General features: G+C 48.7%; 1 protein-coding gene across 2 annotated transcripts in view; it reads left to right on the top strand.

Annotated features, from left to right (window-relative positions):
- The first annotated feature begins 711 nt into the window (after positions 1–711).
- Positions 712–21,110, top strand: part of LOC126540734 (sugar transporter SWEET1-like) — a 38,032-nt gene continuing 17,633 nt past the window's right edge. For both annotated transcript variants that reach the window (XM_072286543.1, XM_050187581.3), the window contains exons 1-5: positions 712–968; positions 1,167–1,244; positions 1,321–1,444; positions 6,077–6,238; positions 6,313–6,432. In XM_072286543.1, coding sequence (XP_072142644.1) covers positions 889–968; positions 1,167–1,244; positions 1,321–1,444; positions 6,077–6,238; positions 6,313–6,432 — 564 coding nt within the window. In that variant the 5' untranslated portion in view covers positions 712–888. The remainder of the gene's footprint in view (positions 969–1,166; positions 1,245–1,320; positions 1,445–6,076; positions 6,239–6,312; positions 6,433–21,110) is intronic.

Genomic DNA, 21,110 nt, shown 5'->3' with positions numbered 1-21,110 from the left:
TCTCTTAAACGATCTCATTAAAAGTTTTCTACTACTACTACTACTACTACAGACTTAACATACATCACACCAACGAGTGAGCAGGATCAATCCAGACCTTTCTACTGAATGCCCACACTGCGGCCTCGAATAAAACAACTTCGAACACATGCTCTGGCTGTGCCCTGCCAACGCGGGCACGGACTTACCTGACCAGTCCTCTTGGGACTCGGCGCTCAAAAGCACAGAGCTCATCGCTCAGCTCAAGGCTGTCCAGAGGGCCCGGGCCGTCGCCGAAGGACTGTCTACCGGCCCCGACCTGGGTGGAGCCGTTGGATTGATTTAATTCTTTCTCCTCAGGACCTTAATAAATTTCGCACTCACTCACTCACTTGTTTAGCTTACATCTCTGAGTTTTGTTACATGTATGGGATTGCCACAAGCTCAGTTAATCGATTTCGTAAGCTTCAAATCTGGCGCTCTGCGTTAAGTCTCTTGAATTTCGCGCGCCTAGTCCACGCCTGAGAATAATGCACTATTTCAATTTTACCTCTTTTATATTGAAGTAAAAAAGATTAAATAAATCCACCTCTGTCATTCACTTTCACCAATGCATTGCTTTCACACAATGAAGCGTTTTGAACCCGTGCGGTGCTTGGGTGCTTCCCACTTGGCTGGCAACAGTGATCTACGTCACTCGCTTCCTTTTGATTGTTCGGTCGCACGGAGGAAGGTCGTTTTCGAATAGCCTCTTCGATGGCTGTTGGTTTCGCCGGAGGTGGAAGTGTCTGCTTTCTGCTGCTCCGTCTCCGAGATGTTGCTTGCGTGTTCGCCGAGAGGACATGACTTATGACTGTTTGCTCAGCACATCATCGAGAGACGTGAATCGTCATAGCATTTTGCTGCAGCATGTATTCGACGGAAACGGCCAAAACGATCGTAGGCGACCTGGCGCTCGTCTTTACCATTGTCAACTACGCAAGCGGAGTGTGAGTGACTCTATTTATTGGCTCATAAATTCCCGTTATCATGTCAACCGAAGAAACGTGCCTCATGCGGCGTTTTGCGACCGCGCAAGTGCGCAGCGTAAACACGTATGCAGAACGAGGGAAGTAATGCCTTGGAAGGCACTCACTAAATGATGTTGCGATCGCCGAAACTGTGAACATCTGCTGTTTTCATTGCAGACAAATATGCAGAAAAGTGAGGGAGAAAGGTGGAACACATGACTTGTCCCCGTTGCCGTTCTTGGCGGGAATGCTTGCGTAAGTGTTGTTAGACGTGGCAGTTCGAAGCGTAACCTTTCGACATTTAATACATTTTCTTTCGTACCTTCTCTAGTACATTCCTATGGTTCGAGTACGGTGTTATGAAAGAAGATGGAATATTGGTGTGGGTGAATTCTATTGGTTTCCTACTGCAGTTGAGTTTCCTGGGCTATTTCTATTCATACACGAAAGTAAAAGTGAGTATCAAGTTTACATAATTCCCTTTCGTTTCTTTTTTACCAGTCGGTAGTAATGTTGCACCTCTGGCTGACAACTATGAGGAGGATCGCGTTTTCTTTCTGTATTTCTAATTTCGTATCAGATATAGCATGCTGGTGAATACATTTGAATACATTAAACAAATTTCAACTCGTATAGTTTGTGTGAGAGACGTTACAGAAGATTCCAGTACGAAAACATCTGTTGTATTTAATTGTGCACCTGTTCTCTCGTGCATATGATCACGGGCTACACCAGAAGATAATTGACGCTGCTGTGTCCCTGTCTACACTTACTTCCTCACCAAAGAAATACTCGTCACTTGCTTCTACTGCATCAACACATATTAACATGGAACTGAGCCAAAATTTCGTGTGAACGTGCAAGGGTGGCATTGCGCTACTTTGCTCCCTAGAAGTATAGTATCCACACCAAAGTTATAAGTGGACAAGAAGAGAAGCTAGGGCATATATGGTGAGTAGAGTTGTGTTTTCAGTGGGAGTCGTAATGCTCTATTAAGCCTGGAGACAATTATGATGTATGGTTTGCAGTGCAGTTGCTGTATTACCTTCCTATGTTGCCGGAAATGCCACCAGTTGCATGTTCACAGTGATTTAGTAAAATCAAAACAAGCATCAACAACTGAGTTATCTACACACTGACTCTGAAATAGTCGGAGAAATAAGAAATGCTCCCCATACCGCTTTCTGTTTCCAAAAGTGTGAATGTTTACGTTCGAACTTTTAGGAAGTCTGAGCTGGAATAATCTGAAATCTAGCTATAGACGTCTTCCTCCTTTGCATATATTTAAAAAATGAGAGGTCACTAATCGTATGTTCAACTGGTTGCTTTCAAGCACTCTAGAGCACTCTTGCAGTGTAGTTTACATTTGGCTGGTCAAAACTCAGTACTCTGAACACATTCACCTGGTTCATTCAGAGGACTTGGAGCCATTCCCAGATTCAACATGGTAGCTCAACCGAGATCTGACAGGAGCTAAATTATGTGGTTACTTTGACTGTTCTGGTACCAGCTAGCACATTTGGCTGGGGTAGGCTTTTTTTCTCTCCAGTCTCGAGAGGGCTCCGCATTGCTGTAAACTGAGTTGGAACGTGGTAGGGAACAGTCAAATGTGCCATTATTAACTCCTAGTCTGTATTATAATTTAATCTACTGCACTAGAATAGAAAGCTGGGCGAGTTATATTACGTTGGAAGAAACAGTAGACGAGTCAATATAAGAGCAAAATGAAGAGGTAGAAAGAGACATTTATTTTGTTTGGGGCATGAATTTAATATTCGATCGTCCTGTTAAGTCCGGTCAATGTTGCTACCAGTTTTTGTATACCTATTTATTCGTGATGTTGAGACCCTTAAGGCAATGTTGTTGGTTCCCAGGAGTTGTTTACATGTACTATTTAACACCCTAAGTTGAAATAAAATTCCAAACTTCCAGACTGTATGGATGGGTATTCAAGGAATAGAGCTGTAGCAGCATTCATTAGCGTATCTTTGGATTGCTTGTGATAATAATAGGGGATATGCGAAATTCTTCGTTTGCTACCCAACACATCTCATTTTACTCACGAGATAGTGGATGTTGCCCTAGAAGGGCAAATAAAAGTAGGGGTGCATGACCTGGTGCCGTTATTCTTGCCACTGTTTTTTCCTTAATAAATCCTCGCACTTTTCTGGCTTGCTTTCGGCTCAATGGTGCTGTGTCCTGCAAGTCGGCCATTTTGTTTAGGGCAACCAAACCATGTGGAAAAGCCTACTTCTAGTATTTTGCAGTTCCTTTATTGTACAGGATGGCTTTGTTTAAGCTACAACTCTGTATGTGGTTGCATATGTGTACACATTTTCTGCTTCTTCTTTTTGGAGGGTTGAAAAAGCAGTAGGAGGAGTAGATTTTAATGAAGAGAAAGGAGGAGAGGTCAGCCTGGAGAGCGTGTCTTTAGCCTACTACTCCTCAATGGGGTAAGGGAAGCGGTAGATACAGGGAGAGGTAGGTGGCAGGTGATTATGTTATGGTACAATGAGCTACTATATACACATTGTCCAATACACGGATGCATGCTGTAGACACAATACATGCAGAAGTAATCCTGTCCACACAGAACATTATTGCGCAAACACACTTCACGCTGTCTGCACATCTTACAAGTTCTAGAGGCGGTCATCTAAGCCAGTCTCACGTAGAAAGTTCAAGAGTGGCTCTATGATGTGTTGGGCATGGTCAACTCTCCATGCGTTTAAAATATTTTTTTCCGAAAATGGGTGGGAGTCCAAGCAGTCAACACTAGACTTAAGTGTTCTTCGCTAGGCCATATATTAAGGGCACACACAAAGTACGTGAGCTATTGTCTCGGGAATGTGACAGACACTGCAGTCAGGGTCTGTCACATGTAGGGGTGGGTTAATGTGCAGAATTGCTGTAGTCTCCTGTTAAGACAAACTCAAAGTGAGAGTGAAAATCTCTTAGTTTTATCAGAGGTGACCCGTAAAAGTCAAAATGTTGCCATTCCTGGTTCGCACAAATATCCATGACTCAAAACCATAGGTGACAAGGAAAGACGTACACCAACCAAGTAAAAAAAAGAAAAACAAACAAGGCGCTTTGGCTTGTTTTAGCGAAACATCTTGCTTTTTAGAAAAATTTTTTCAAAAGTTTTAATTGGCTGGTGTACGTCTTTCTTTGTCCCGTTTCATTGGCCATACAGGCTTCTGTCGGCCTCTCAATTAAAACAATAGATGAATCAGTATTAAAACGAAACTGAATATGTAAAAAAAAGACATTTATTGTTTTTTCACATAGTGCTTTAGTGTGGAAACTCTCTCACATAGACAGAGCAAGGGACACACACAAGAGCTATGTATGTCCCTTCCTATATCCAAGTGAAAAAGTTTCTGTGCTAAAACACTATATCAAAGACGTCGCACCAACAAGGCCAGAAGTCAATCCTTGCTAACATTAATTGTGTTTGTGTGATGAAAAGGACCAGTGCATGCACTCTTACACCATTGAGTAATTGCTGCTTTCAGGTGCTTTAAAAATTGTGCCATCACAGAACCTGACATTTCACAGAGCTTTCTGGTAACTACCTCAGTGCCTTATGGTGTTAAAAAGATGCACTAAAGCATCTAGGTCATTATTAGCTGCATTATGTGTAAACTGTGCTGTTTCTTGTGGCTCCTGGACAATGTCCTCAACTCATTATCAATCTGCAGACACACCTCGATGACTTCCTTGGTTAATGTTTGTATGGTGTCAGCTTTGTAGGTTTCCACATCACCATAGATACTGGCCTAACTGTTTTTGCCCACAGAAACAAATTTTCATGTCATTGTTTAATAACTGCAACTGTATAGGACTTTTGACTGTTCCAAAATCGTAGAGAAAAACAAAAATGAAATAGTAGGTGAGAAAACAATATAGTATATACTATTTGTAAAAGATAGAATTGGAACTTTTCACAATCTCTTAGTGTAAAAGAAACTCGGTCTGCATAATAAGTCTTTGACGTGAAGTTGTAAATACTGTACATATTACAATGCGTAATGCAGGGTCCAAGCATGAGTAGTCTCTACTTATGCTGACGTAATTCAGTTCACCACAAAATGCATAAAAAGTAACTAATGCAGAAAAAATTTTAATTAAATTGAGATGACAGAAAATCGTACTAGCACACAAAACATCAATGATGTGGGAAAGCTGTGTAGCTAGCTGAGTTACATCCTCAGAGTCTGAGAGTATGCCGATCCAGCTCTCTTGGTGAGCCAAATAAGTGGGCGCAAAGGCTCAGTTAGGTGGATTACCAATTCGTGTTAGGTTCATAGGTTCACTTTTTTTTTTCCATTGGGCATATGGAAAACAAAACAAATCTGCATTCATTGTCTCTCACATTTCAATATTTGGCTTAAGCACGTGGATCTTTATGGGAGTCTGCTGTGTGGCAGACTCCTGTAAAGGTTGCTGACAGATTGCTAGACCAGGCAATCAAACACTGAGTGTGCTGATCGAAGACTCCTATAAATATTGCTGATAGATTGCTGGACTAGGCAGTCAGATACTGTTTGGTTTTCCTTGCGTAAGAAAAAAAGCTTTCTATTGCTGTGCTTGCTGTCTAGCAATGGCCAAGCTGTAGTTTTTAAATCTATTTGCAGCTTTCAGCTGGCTACTCAATCAGTTAGTGGCTGTCTGTTCTCATCTAAACATGTGCAATATTATACGAGCTTTTGTTAAACTAGGACAGTTTTCGTGAACTTATGCATTGGCCATTCTCAGGAACTATGCCTGCATTTCTTAGCAGAAAGCATAAGCAACTGATAAGCAACCAATGGCATTAACATATGGAACTTTTGTATTGCTGTGGCTCTTGGGTTAACATTGTAAGTTCTATTGTAGCTCTTTGAATGGGCCTGTGTGACCACCCTGCTTTCTTTCTACATAGCCATTTGTGACATATGATTGCAATTTTGATTGCTATCTTGATATGATTTGCGCTCTTCTTTGAGCCATAGTATGAATGTAGCATGAACGTAGTTTTCCTCACCAGTGTAGTTTATAATAGAGCTTTTCTTTTTGCTTCTTCTGTCACACACCCCTGACAGGGCACCTTGAACTGGAAGATTTTAGTCCTCATTGTTGTGCTGGCGGGAGTCTATTATGAGGTCACCTATTTCATCGACGACAAAGATATTGCACTGTCTGTTGTGGGGATGATGGGCTGTATTGCGGCATTCTTGTTCTTTGCATCACCTCTGTCCAGCTTGGTGAGTACATCTTGGCAAGTGTTCATTGCCTAGCATTTCAACTGCATTCCTGAAACATTCTTTTGACACTGCAGCTTCACGTTGTCCGGACACAAAGTGTTGAAACTCTTCCGTTTTCGCTCATCCTGTCTGCATTTGTTGTGTCAAGCCTGTGGACACTGTATGGCTTTATTTGTGAAGATGCATTCATTTATGTGAGTACCATTTATCCTTTTTCTTCTTGTAACTTTGTGCAGGCAACCAATCACTTCATTGTTGTCTAAAATTTTCATAGGCTGTGTGTTCTTTATTGTCAGCAACTTTATTGTGCTTTACATTCAGCAGGCTGTATATAGATTGCAGAGAGCTGTCTGCTTATTTTTGCGCTCTAGACATAAGTGTGACCACTTTATGTACGGGTATATTCGCCAAACTAAACTTATGGTCCAAGGCATTGATAACAGAAAAGCTTTGCAAGCATGTGCATATTGTTGAAATTGGTTTTCCTAGCTGGTGCTCTCCTCTTGTGTAGAATGCCAAATACCCAAGTTTACCACTTTCTGAAGACAGGTCATGTACCTTCTGTGGGATGCTGTCATTAAGTCTGTCAACTAGTACATGTTAAGAGTTTAGAAGTCGGTTCTGAAATAGTGACCTCATGTGCAAGTAGTGATCCCCAGTGGCAGATGTGGAGCTTTGCCTTGCTTTAGAATTTTTTCAAGATTACGAAAAACGGGGAAAAAAAAAATAACAGTGCTAATCCTGCATGAAGGCTACTGTAATTCTATCCTTGCTAAGTTTTTGACTCCCTCATCATCCCTAGAGGACCATCATAAACTGTATGAGGCAACATGCTTTAGTTGCAGCATGCATACTTCAATATGACTAGGCAGAATTCACTGGTGCTGCTACTGTGACTTTTTTTTTCCTTTCTGCAGTGAAACGTCAAATATACTGCTTATCTTTTATGAGTGACAGTCTTACCGTGTTTATAATACACGAATCCACCTGTCCTTTGACAAGCTCTTATTTGTGGATATTCTATGTCCTGTTATGGCAAGAGATGCGACAGTGCTGTTAGTGGAGGCTGCTTACTCGTCGCTCACATTCGTGCTCTCATGAGCTCAGCAGACATGTGCCTGCCCTTAGTTATGTAGCATTACTAATTTTGACATGACTTACTTGCAAGTAGCCAAGCCACATTTTTGTGAATATTTTAGTTCCCTTTCCACTGTGTGCTGTCACTGCACAGGTAAATTTATAGTGATGCATTGCTGCTGACAATTACCATACCCCTAGCCTTAGATATGCATTTGCCAAACCACAGCTAATCATCCAGACCCCTTTCCTGTGAGAATTGCAAAAAAAACATGTAAAAGAAAGAAACTGCATTGGACTGGATGCAATGCAGGCTTGATTGAATTTCATTGCCTTTACATTCTATAATTATATATACTAAACTTTCTTCTGCTACTTAAAACTACCACTGTGGTAGAAAAGATCACCTTGACAATGCCACGTTTTCTGTATTTGTCTGTCTGTGTACTTTCTGCAGTACTCTAGCAAATTTGGTTTAAAAAGGAAATTACGATTTTGCAGATAGGTGGAACTCCATGCACATAAATATGTGCAAAAACTGGTCATTCCTTGTGTCTCTAGACCTGCTCACCTTTATTGCGCATGCCCGATAAAGGGTCTACTCAAGATTTTTTCGTAAAATAACTACACACCTGCTCAAGGTGTAAAGAAATTGCAGAGATTGGGCAGTTCTTTGCAAATATAGTTTCAGGGAAGTGTTGTAGAGAGATTAGGACACTACACAGGAGTCACTATTACAGCAAATAACCTTTGCAGCATAGTACTTTGCCAAGAATGCATCTCTCTCAGCTTGGCCTCAATGCCACTTATCGTGACAGTTAAACCATCAAGGAAAAATCCCAAAATATGCACTGCACTTCAGACCACATGTAGATCAGTACTTTTCGGAGCAAGTTCACCTTATTGCTTTGCACATTGATGATTTGATGCACAATCCCTGCAATTATGTAAAAAAATATAATGCTGGTCCAGCAAACATATAAAAATCTATGCAAAGCTTTGCTTTGCATAGATTCTAACATGTGCGATTGCTAATACTAAATTAACCATTTCATTAAATGCTTGCAACTAAATGTGATGCCTACAATCGTCTTATTTTCATTGTATGCAGCATGTAATCTCGTGCAGTATTTGTTTATGCACTGCACAGGCAGGGTGTCTACCAACCGGGAAAACCGGGAATTCTCGGGGATTTTGAATAGTCTAGAAATACTCAGGGAAGACTCAGGGAATTTGTCAGGGAAAATTGGGTGTATTTTTTTTGAAAGAGAATGAAAGTCGCGGTATTGCTGGCTCGAGTAGCAGAGAGGAATCGTGAAGAATCTACTTTCACGCCGTGTCGTAGGTTGGAGGAGTTGCCTGTGTACAGCTAACGACCAGCTTTCCGGACGCCCGATAATTCGGACAGCTTCGTGGCACCATCACCTACCGTGTATACAAGAACATCTGAAATTCCGGACGCAAGAACCCTTCGCCGTCCGATTTTCCGGACTTTTTATTGTGACCGCAGGTCCGAAATCGCATTAATCAAAGTCACCACCACCGCCATTTTGATTAACTCGCCGCCTCGAACTGGCACTCTCGCACGCAGATCGGCTAGCGGCAGTAGCCACCACCGCGGCAACGCTAGGCCTAGCTGCGTCGACGTTCGCTACCAAGCTTCTTGCTGTTTGAAGCTGTGTTTTTCATTAAAACAATTCGCCGCTGTCAGCAATGTCATCGACTCCGCCTTTGTCATGCTCGTAATTGTCTTCGAAGCTCGTAAAGCACGACGCGTTGCATAATGCCGGTTCCCGAAAGTCAGCTTCACCTTAATACAGAAGTGCTACGCGGTGAAGCATAACAAGAGTGGAAAGGGAGCAATTGTCACGGGACACAGAGTATGTATTGCTTAATTATACGCGCGTGCAGCCGCCATCTCCTGTCACAGTACGAGCACCAATATGCCTAATAAATATACTGGCAGGCATTCAGAGCTTTTTCGGATATGCCTGTGGCGATTTGAGTCCAAAAGGACGCCTCATTAGGTCCGACCATTCTGAGCTGAGAAGCTTCACACCGCAGGAAGAGATATGCACTTCCGTTTCATCTGCTTGTTCCCACGTCGTGCAATCGCCCGCACAGACACCGAAAGCGCGGGATCATGCTCTGTGATCTGCTTGTGTCTGCGTCAGTATTCGTGTAGCACTGACTTACACAGTGCGCAAAATCGTGCACTCCGCGAAATGAGACAATCGCAACAGCTCGCGTGCGACACCGTAGGCACAAGTACGCAGCCCCCCCCCCCCCCCAAAAAAAAAAGAAGCGAGCAAAAAAAAAATTGAAGGCGGGGCCCTTGTCGTACGTGTTACGCGATCCTCGAGGTCCGGTGTGGGAGAACGCAGGAATTTCGCTTGCGGAGGTTAGATGGGGTGAGTGGAGAGAGTGTTGCTTGGCAGTGGAGCTCACCTTCTGAAATCATGGGTTGGCGGCGCTAAAATATTGACACGTGTACTTATCTTTATCGGGCGACCACGTTTCGCCACCTAACAAATCTAATCGCACAGCGCGGGACGCGCCTGCATGTATCCGAAGTTTTTGGAAAGTTATCGATGCTTCTACCCGGCTGTCTGTTGTCGCCGAACGTGGTGTTATCTGATTTCATCGTGTGACGCGAATGGTGTAGAACATTGTGGAAGGCGCGCGGGTCCGAACGATTAGTCTGGAACATTCGACAACCGCTGTATAAAAGCCGACGCGCTTGCCTCGCTGATCAGATTTCCGACGATCGCCGACTGTGTTCGCTGCTTTCGTTGTGCTATAAGTGTAGCCTGCTTTGTGGGCACAGGTTCGCCCAATAAAGTCTAGTTTTGCGTTTCACAGTATTGCTACTGTGTTCTTAACGTCACCACCACGTGACATCTGGTGGAGGTGCTAGTGCGTTCATGTACCGAACGCCCCCGCAAAGCCGCGATCCAAGCCCGAAGCCCGAGGACAAAACCAACATCGCCCAAGACCAGCGTGCTAGCCGCAGACTTCAAGGACTGCCCCCAGAGCACGGACTTCTACCTGAGTCGACAAAGAAGATCGTGGTCAAAACAACCCCAATGGCTGCCCCAGCGTCCCCCGTTATCCTACAACAACCTCGGGACCCACCAACCTTCCATGGAGCAGCGACTGAAGACCCGGAATCATGGCTGGAGACCTACGAACGCATCGCGACGTTCAACAACTGGGACTCCGACGACAAGCTGCGGCATGTCTACTTCGCTTTAGAAGACGCCGCCAGAACTTGGTTTGAGAACAGGGAATCGACCTTGACAACGTGGGACCTGTTCCGTAGCGGCTTCCTGCGCACCTTTACAAGCGTCGTGCGCAAGGAAAGGGCTGAAGCTATGCTGGACGCCCGAGTGCAGCTACCAAACGAGAACGTTACCATCTTCACGGAAGAAATGAGCCGCCTATTCCGCCACGCCGACCCGGAAATGTCCGAGGAAAAGAAAGTCCGGCTACTGATGCGTGGTGTAAAGGAGGAACTTTTCGCCGGTATGGTACGAAGCCCACCGAAGACCGTCGACGAGTTTCTTCGCGAGGCCACTAGCATCGAGAAGACACTCGAGATGCGAAACCGGCAATTCGACCGCCGCACTAACTGTACAAACTATGCCGGCGTTCAATCGCTGGCCTCCGACGACCTGCGCGAGGCTATCAGGGCAGTCGTACGAGAGGAGCTCCAGAAGATCTTCCCGTCGTCGCAGCCTCAAGTGGCCTCGATCGCTGACATCGTCAAAGATGAGGTTCAGCGGTCGCTTGGGGTTCCGGAGGTGCAACCTCAATTACCGCAACCCCAGCCAGAAGCGATGACCTACGCCGCCGTCGCACGCCGTCAAGGTCCTCCTCCGCGACCGCGACAGCGCCCTGTAACGCCCCAATTCCGTCGATCACCCCCGCCGCCGGCACGCCCACCCGTCGCCCAGCGCAGCTACCCGAGGAAGACAGACGTATGGCGCGCTCCTGACCACCGCCCGCTGTGCTACCACTGTGGAGAAGCGGGTCACGTCTACCGACGATGTCCATACCGGGAGATGGGACTGCGAGGTTTCGCCGTGAACGCTCCGCGCCCGCAGCAAGGTGAACGCCCCCGGGATATCGCCGACTACCTCGCCGCTACTCAGTGGAGCTCTCGACGACCGTCGCGTTCGCCATCACCAGGCCGCTACCTGTCGCCGCAGCGCCGACCTTACACTGGCCCAGCCCGGGGCCGGTCAGCGAGCCCATATCCGGAAAACTAAAGGCAGCAACCGATGGAGGTGCGGTTGCTGTTCGTCGAACTGACGAAGATCCTCCGCCGCCGACGAAGACGCCGAAGAAACCATCTCGACGACATACTAACGACACACCGCCGTCCCGAGGAAGTCAGGAAGCCAAGACTACACCGCCGAAAGACGGCTTAATGACGCGACGTAACAGCTTCAGTTCAACACGACGCAGCCGTGATCCGACGCCAAGACCCAACTGCAACGCAAGACAAAGAACCACCGACCTCGACGTGCTTCTAGACGGCCACGCAGTCACCGCCTTAGTCGACACAGGCGCCGATTACTCAGTCATGAGTGGACACATCGCCGTCCAGTTGAAGAAGGTTAAGACTGCATGGGAAGGCCCTCAAATTCGGACCGCTGGAGGACACCTGATTACGCCGACCGGAATGTGCACGGCAAGAATTACCATTCACGACCGGACTTACCCTGTCACCTTCGTTATCCTCCAACAGTGTTCACGAGACGTCATTCTCGGCAGGGACTTCCTGGACCAACACGGCGCAATCATCGACCTGAAGTCGAAGTCAATAACGCTGTCGGAAGATAAAGCGATGCCGCCGGAAAGCCCTCGTAGTCACCACGCCTTGAGTGTGCTCGAAGATCAAGTGAGCATCCCGCCGCGCTCCAGCATTATTATTTCCGTCGGCACTGAAACACCCGCTGACGTAGAAGGCGTCATCGAGGGCGACCAACATCTACTGCTAGACCGCGAAATTTGCGTCGCAAGAGGGATCGCTCGACTGCACGGAGGAAACACGAAAGTGTTGCTGACAAACTTCAGCAAGGAGTTCAAGCACATCAACAAGGGCACGACGATCGCATACATCGAGGAAATTCAGGAAACCAGCGATGCCTTTGTCCTCTCGGATTCTGTTGCATCTACCCCGACGACCGTAGTTCCCGAGCCAGACTTCGACATAAATCCAAGTCTCACTGTGATTAAGCAGCAACAGCTCAGAAGTCTGCTTCGACGATACAAAGACTGCTTTTCAACGTCATCGAGGATTCGACAAACACCAGTCGCAAAGCATCGCATAATAACCGAAGAGTGCGCTCGACCACTACGCCAGAGCCCTTACCGAGTTTCGACGCGAGAACGCGAAGCTATAAGACAACAAGTCGACGAAATGCTGCGCGACGACATCGTCCAGCCGTCGAAAAGCCCATGGGCCTCTCCTGTAGTCCTGGTAAAGAAAAAGGACGGAACCCTACGCTTCTGCGTCGATTATCGTCGACTGAACAAGATCACGAAGAAGGATGTGTACCCCCTTCCACGGATAGACGACGCATTGGATCGGCTCTGCAACGCTAAATACTTCTCGTCGATGGACCTAAAGTCTGGCTACTGGCAAATAGAAGTCGACGAGAGGGATCGCGAAAAGACTGCCTTCATCACGCCAGACGGCCTCTACGAGTTCAAAGTCATGCCATTCGGACTGTGCTCGGCGCCTGCAACGTTTCAGCGCGTCATGGACACGGTGTTAGCCGGACTGAAGTGGCAGACGTGCCTTGTTTACCTGGATGACGTCGTTGTCTTCGCCGGAAATTTCGACGATCACCTTAGGCGGCTCTCGACAGTGTTAGAAGCCATCAAGTTATCAGGGCTCACTCTGAAGCCGGAAAAGTGCCGTTTCGCTTACGATGAGCTTTTGTTCCTAGGCCACGTGATCAGCAAATCAGGAGTACGCCCCGACCCACAGAAGACAGCTGCCATCGCAAAGTTCCCGCAGCCAACCGACAAGAAGGCAGTGCGCAGATTCCTTGGCATGTGTGCCTACTATAGGCGCTTTGTCAAGGACTTCTCACGCATCGCTGAGCCGCTGACAAAGCTAACTAAATGTGACGTCGAGTTCAAGTGGGAAACGCCGCAGGCCGGCGCATTTGAAGAACTCAAACAACGCATGCAGTCGCCGCCCGTACTTGCGCACTTCGACGAGCACGCCGATACCGAAATACACACTGACGCCAGTAGCCTAGGCCTCGGTGCCGTCCTAGTCCAGAGAAAAGATGGACATGAACACGTGATAGCTTACGCTAGCCGGTCGTTGTCAAAAGCGGAAGGCAATTATTCTACAACCGAAAAGGAATGTCTCGCCATCGTTTGGGCTACAGCGAAATTTCGCCCTTACCTCTATGGCAGGCCATTCAAAGTGGTCAGCGACCATCACGCGTTGTGTTGGCTAGCTAACTTAAAGGACCCTTCAGGACGGCTGGCGCGGTGGAGCCTCAGACTACAAGAATACGACATCACTGTAACATACAAGTCCGGAAGAAAACACTCAGATGCCGATTGCCTATCCCGCGCCCCCATAGACCCACCGCCGCAAGATGACGAGGATGACGACGCCTTCCTTGGCATAATAAGCGCGGAAGACTTCGCCGAACAACAACGAGGGGACCCGGAGCTAAAAGCCCTAGTCGAGTATTTGGAAGGGCACACCGACGTTGTCCCTAGGGCATTTAAGCGCGGATTATCTTCGTTCACGCTTCAAAACAACCTACTCGTGAAGAAGAACTTCTCACCACTCCGCGCCAGCTACCTCCTTGTTGTACCGTCAGCGCTGCGTCCAGAGATACTGCACGCCCTACACGACGATCCAACCGCTGGGCACCTCGGATTCTCCCGTACGCTGTCGAGAATACAGGAAAGGTATTACTGGCCGCGTCTGACCGCCGACGTTGCCCGTTACGTCAAGACATGCCGAGATTGTCAACGACGCAAGACACCACCGACAAGGCCAGCTGGATTACTACAGCCGATCGAACCTCCTCGCCGACCATTCCAGCAGATTGGGATGGATTTGTTGGGGCCGTTTCCGATGTCAACATCCGGGAATAAGTGGATCGTCGTGGCGACGGACTATCTCACCCGCTTTGCTGAAACTAAAGCTCTACCAAAAGGCAGCGCAGCCGAAGTGGCGAAATTTTTCGTCGAAAACATCCTGCTGCGACATGGTGCCCCAGAAGTCCTCATCACCGACAGAGGAACGGCTTTTACAGCAGAGCTCACCCAAGCCATTCTGCAGTACAGCCAGACAAGCCACAGGAGGACAACTGCCTACCATCCGCAGACGAATGGTCTCACGGAGCGCCTGAACAAGACCCTCGCCGACATGCTAGCAATGTACGTCGACGTCGAACACAAGACGTGGGACGCGGTCCTGCCGTACGTAACCTTTGCGTACAACACGGCGGTGCAAGAAACAACACAGATCACGCCGTTCAAGCTGGTTTACGGCAGGAACCCGACGACGACGCTTGACGCCATGCTTCCGCACGTAACTGACGAAGAGAATGTTGACGTCGCTAGCTATCTCCAGCGCGCCGAAGAAGCCCGACAGCTCGCACGCCTGCGAATCAAGAGCCAGCAGAGGACCGACAGCCGACACTACAACCTCCGACGACGCTTCGTCGAGTACCAGCCTGGCGACCGTGTTTGGGTCTGGACTCCGATACGCCGACGAGGACTCAGTGAGAAGCTACTCCGACGCTATTTCGGACCCTACAAGGTCATCCGACGTATTGGCGCTCTGGATTATGAGGTCGTGCCAGACGGCATTTCGCATTCACAGCGGCGCCGCGCACGATCTGAAGTGGTCCACGTGGTGCGCCTTAAACCCTTTTACGGACGCTGACGAACTTCGTCATTTTTGTTCTTTTCTTTGCTACGAGTGCTTTTGTTTATTAACTTCGTTTGTTTGCAGCATCGGGTCGATGCTTTTTAAGAGGGGGGTATTGACACGTGTACTTATCTTTATCGGGCGACCACGTTTCGCCACCTAACAAATCTAATCGCACAGCGCGGGACGCGCCTGCATGTATCCGAAGTTTTTGGAAAGTTATCGATGCTTCTACCCGGCTGTCTGTTGTCGCCGAACGTGGTGTTATCTGATTTCATCGTGTGACGCGAATGGTGTAGAACATTGTGGAAGGCGCGCGGGTCCGAACGATTAGTCTGGAACATTCGACAACCGCTGTATAAAAGCCGACGCGCTTGCCTCGCTGATCAGATTTCCGACGATCGCCGACTGTGTTCGCTGCTTTCGTTGTGCTATAAGTGTAGCCTGCTTTGTGGGCACAGGTTCGCCCAATAAAGTCTAGTTTTGCGTTTCACAGTATTGCTACTGTGTTCTTAACGTCACCACCACGTGACAATATTTCTATCTCGGCTATTAATGGGCCGATTTGAAATTTTTTTTGCGGCAGAACGCTCCCTAGAGGACACGTGACAACTTCCAGCGTATCAAACAAAAATTTGTTATGGGGCCTGGTGAGGGGCCCTTTAAGTGCAGTAAAGTACATGCATTAATTTTTTCGAACTGCCCTATTTTTCGGACGTTTTCGCGGCCCCTAGGAAGACCGAGAAATCGGACGTTGACTGTAAACTGACCAAGAGGATGCTGCCTCAAATGGTCTGTGGGGCGAACACGCGGCAGAAGGAAGACGAGAACAGAGAAGACCTACGCATTGAAGAATGAACGGGAAAGGAATCATGCCACTGCTTCTTCGAAGGAGCTTGAGCTCACACAAAAAGATTTAAGTGTTGGCTGATACCGAAATGCAAGTGCCCCTCGTGCAAACAAAATGGGGTGGTAGGCCATTGTCCTCCTGTGCCTTGTCTGACCGTATTGCAGAATGGCTTGGGTGAGCTCTGCTGTAAAGGCCGTTCCTCTGTCGCTGATTAGGACTTCTGGGGCGCCATGTCGCAGCAGGATGTTTTCGACAAAGAATTTCGCCACTTCGGCTGCGCTACCTTTCGGCAGTGCTTTCGTTTCAGCGAAGTGGGTGAGGTAGTCCGTCGCCATGACGATCCACTTATTTCCGGTTGTTGACGTCGGAAAGTGTCCCAGCAAGTCCATCCCGATCTGCTGGAATGGTCGGCAAGGAGGGTCGATTGGCTGTAGTAATCCGGCTGGCCTTGTCGGCGGTGTCTTGCGTCGCTGACAGTCTCGGCATGTTCTGACATAACGGGCGACGTCACCAGTCAGGTGCGGCAAATAATACTTTTCTTGTATGCTCGATAGTGTCCAGGAAAATCCGAGGTGTCCAGCGGTCGGATCGTCATGTAGGGCATTCAATACTTCTGGACGAATTCCTGACGGGACAACAAGAAGGTAGTTGGCGCGCACTGGTGAGAAGTTCTTCACGAGTAGGTTGTTTTGAAGCGAGAACAAAGACAACCCTCTCTTAAATGCCCTAGGGACAACGTCGGTGTGCCCTTCCAAATAATCGACGAGGCCTTTTAGCTCCGGGTCCACTCGTTGCTGTTCAGCGAAGTCTTCCGCGCTTATTATTCCAAGGAAGGCGTCATCATCCTCGTCATCTTGCGGCGGCGGGTCAATGGGGGCGCGTGATAGGCAATCGGCATCTGAGTGTTCTTGTCCGGACTTGTAGGTTACAGTGATGTCGTATTCTTGTAGTCTGAGGCTCCATCGCACCAGCCGTCCTGAAGGATCCTTTAAATTCGCTAGCCAACACAAGGCGTGATGGTCGCTGACGACTTTGAATGGCCTGCCATATAGGTAAGGGCGAAATTTCGCTGTAGCCCAAACGATGGCGACGCATTCCTTTTCGGTTGTAGAATAATTGCCTTCAGCTTTTGACAACGACCGGCTAGCGTAAACTATCACCTGTTCGACTCCGTTTCTCCGCTGGACTAGAACGGCACCGACGCCTAGGCTACTGGCGTCAGTATGGATTTCTGTATCTGCGTACTCGTCGAAGTGCGCAAGTACAGGCGGCGACTGCATGCGTCGTTTGAGTTCTTCAAATGCGTCGGCCTGCGACGTTTCCCACTTGAACTCAACATCACATTTAGTTAGACATGTCAACGGCTCAGCGATGCGTGAAAAGTCCTTGACAAAGCGCCTGTAGTAGGCACACATGCCAAGGAATCTACGCACTGCCTTCTTGTCGATGGGTTGCGGGAACTGTGCAATGGCAGCTGTCTTTTGCGGGTCTGGACGGACACCAGATTTGCTGATTACGTGGCCTAGGAACAGAAGCTCATCGTAAGCGAAGCGGCATTTTTCCGGCTTCAGAGTAAGCACTGATGACTTGATGGCCTCTAGTACTGTCGCAAGCCGCCTGAGGTGATCGTCGAAATTTCCGGCGAAGATGTCATCCAAGTAAACGAGACAGGTCTGCCACTTCAATCCTGCTAAAACCGTGTCCATCACGTGCTGGAACGTTGTGGGCGCCGAGCACAGTCCGAATGGCATAACCTTGAACTCGTAGAGGCCGTCTGGGGTGATGAAGGCCATCTTTTCGCGATCTCTTTCGTCGACTTCTATTTGCCAATAGCCAGACTTGAGGTCCATCGACGAGAAGTACAGTATTTAGCGTTGCAGAGCCGATCCAATGCGTCGTCTATTCGTGGGAGGGGGTATATGTCCTTGTTCAGACGACGATAATCGACGCAGAAACGTAAGGTTCCGTCCTTTTTCTTCACCAAGACTACAGGAGATGCCCACGGGCTTTTGGACGGCTGGATGATGTCATCACGCAGCATTTCGTCTACTTGGTGCCTTATAGGCTCCCGTTCTCGCGTAGAAACTCGATAAGGGCTCTGGCAGAGTGGTCGAGCAAACTCTTCGGTTATTGTGCGATGCTTTGCGACTGGCGTTTGTCGAATCCTTGATGACGTCGAAAAGCACTCTTTGTATCGTCGAAGTAAGCTTCTCAGCTGTTGTTGCTTAATCATGGGGAGGCTTGGATTTATGTCAAAGTCTGGTTCGGGAACTACGGTCGTCGGGGTACATGCGGCAGAATCCGAGAGGACAAACGCATTGCTGGTTTCCAGAATTTCCTCGATGTATGCGATCGTCGTGCCCTTGTTGATGTGCTTGAACTCCTGGCTGAAGTTTGTCAGCAACACTTTCATGTTTCCTCCGTGCAGTCGAGCGATTCCTCTAGCGACGCGAATTTTACGGATGAGCAGTAGACGTTGGTTGCGTTCGATGACGCCTTCTATGTCAGCGGGTATTTCGGTGCCGACCGAAATAACAATGCTCGAGCGAGGCGGGATGCTCACTTGATCTTCGAGCGCACTCAAGGCGCGCTGCCTAGGAAGGCTATCCGGCGGTATTGCTTGATCTTCTGACAGCGTTATTGACTTCGACTTCAGGTCGATAATTGTGCCGTGTTGGTTCAGGAAGTCCATGCCGAGAATGATGTCTCGTGAACACTGTTGGAGGATGACGAAGGTGGCAGGGTAAGTTCGGTCGTGAGTGGTAATTCTTGCCGTTATGAGGTGTCCTCCGGCGGTCCGAATTTGAGGGCCTTCCCATGTAGTCTTATATTTCTTCAACTGGGCAGCGACGTGTCCACTCATGACTGAGTAATCAGCCCCTGTGTCCACTAAGGCGGTAACTGCGTGGCCGTCGAGGTCGGTGGTTCTTTGTCTGGCGTTGCAGTTAGGTCTTGGCGTCGGATCACAGCTGCGTCGTGTTGAACTGAAGTCGCGTCGTCAAGTCGTCTTTCGTCGGTGTAGTCTTGGCTGCCTGACTTCGTCGGGACGGCGGCGTGTCGTTATTATGTCATCGGGATGGTCTCTTCGTCAGCGGTGGAGGATCTTCGTCAGTTTGACAAACAGCAACCGCACCTCCATCGGTTGCTGCTTTTAGTTTTCCGGATATGGGCTCGTAGAGTGGCCCCGGGCTGGGCCGGTGTATGGCCGGCGCTGCGGCAAAAGGTAGCGGCCTGGTGACGGCGAACGAAACGGTCGTCGAGGGCTCCACTGAGTGGCGATATCGCGAGCTCGTTCGCCAATCTGAGGTCGCGGCGCGTTAACAGCGAACCCTCGAAGTCCCATCTCCCAGTATGGGCATCGGCGGTAGATGTGCCCGGCTTCTCCGCAGTGATAGCAAAGCGGACGGTGATCGGGGGCGCGCCAAACGTCAGTCTTCCTTGGAATGCGGCGTGGGGTGACGGGTTGGCGTGCTGGCGGCGGGGGTGGTGGTGGACGACGGAACTGTGTCGTCACTGGGCCCTGCTGTGGGCGTGGAGGGGGAACGTGACGGCAGGCTACAGCGGCGTATGTCATCGCTTGCGGCTGAGGCTGCGGCGATTCCGGGGCTACTCCGAGTTGTTGTTGGAGCTCCTCATGTATGACGTCGGCAATCGAAGCCACTTGAGGCTGTGATGACGGGAACAGCTTCTGTAGCTCCTCCTGCACGACCACTCGGATAGTCTCGCGCAGGTCGTCGGTGGTCAGTGACTGAACTCCGGCGTAGCTTGTCGAATTCATGCGGTGGTTGAATTGCCGGTTCCGCATTTCGTGTCTTCTCGATGCTAGTGGCCTCGCGAAGGAACTCTTCGACAGTCTTTGGTTGGCTTCGTACCCTACCGGCGAAAAGTTCCTCCTTTACACCACGCATCAGTAGCCGGACTTTCTTTTCCTCGGACATTTCTGGGTCAGCGTGGCGGAATAGGCGGTTCATTTCTTCTGTAAAAATCGTGGTGGTCGCATTAGGCAGGTCTCATTAGTAGTGCTTGGGCTCGTTCTCGGCGTACGACGCTTGTGAATGTCTGCAGGAAGCCGCTTCAGAAAAGGTCCCAGGTCGTTAAGGTGGCTTCTCTGTTTTCGAACCACGTCCTGGCAGTGTCTTCCAATGCGAAGACATGTCGCAGTTTGTCATCGCTGTTCCAGCTGTTAAGTGCAGCGACTCATGCGTCTCGAGCCGGGTTTCCGGGTCCTCGAATGTTGAACCGCGGAACGTTGGAGGCTCCCTGGGCTGCTGCAGCACGATGGAGGACGCTGGGGCTGCCATTGGGGTGGACTTGGTGGCAATCTTACTGCTCGTCTCAGGTAGAAGTACGTGCTCTGGGGGCAGTCCTTGCAGTCGGCGGCTAGCACGCTGGTCTTGGGCGATGTTGGTTTTGTCTTCGGGCTTGGATCGTGGTTTTGCGGGGGCATTCGGTACATGAACGCACCAGCACCTCCACCAGAAGTCACGTGGTGGTGGCGTTGAAGAACACAGTAGCAATACTGTGAAAGACAAAACAAAGTTTTATTGGGCGAACCTGTGCCCACAAAAACAGGCTACACTTATAGCACAACGATAGCGGCGTACACGGTCGGCGATCGTCGAAAATCTGATCAGCGGGTCAAGCGCGTCGGCTTTTATACAACAGTCGTCGAATGTTCCAGATTAACCGCTGGGACCCGCGTGTCTTCCACAAAGTTCTACACTATTCGCGTCGCGCATACATGCAATCAGATTACACAAGTTGCGGTGAAAGACAGTGGACGGAACCATCGATAACATTCCAGAAACTTCTTTTACATGCAGGCGCGTCCTGCGCTGTGCGATAACATTAGCTAGGCGGAGAAACGTGATCGCCCGATAAAGATAAGTACACATGTCAATATCAATTTTAGAAAGAGCTGAAGGTATGATTCAAAAATGAAAATAGAGCCTGTAGGCAGCTATTTACAGCAGGAATTGGCCTCTTGCGAGGAAAAGCAATTCTAGGGTACTAATAGCAAGCTT

This window comes from Dermacentor andersoni, chromosome 2 (genome assembly GCF_023375885.2).
Source record: "Dermacentor andersoni chromosome 2, qqDerAnde1_hic_scaffold, whole genome shotgun sequence".
Lineage (NCBI taxonomy): Eukaryota > Metazoa > Arthropoda > Arachnida > Ixodida > Ixodidae > Dermacentor > Dermacentor andersoni.
This window is presented reverse-complemented; position numbering and strand designations above follow the sequence as displayed.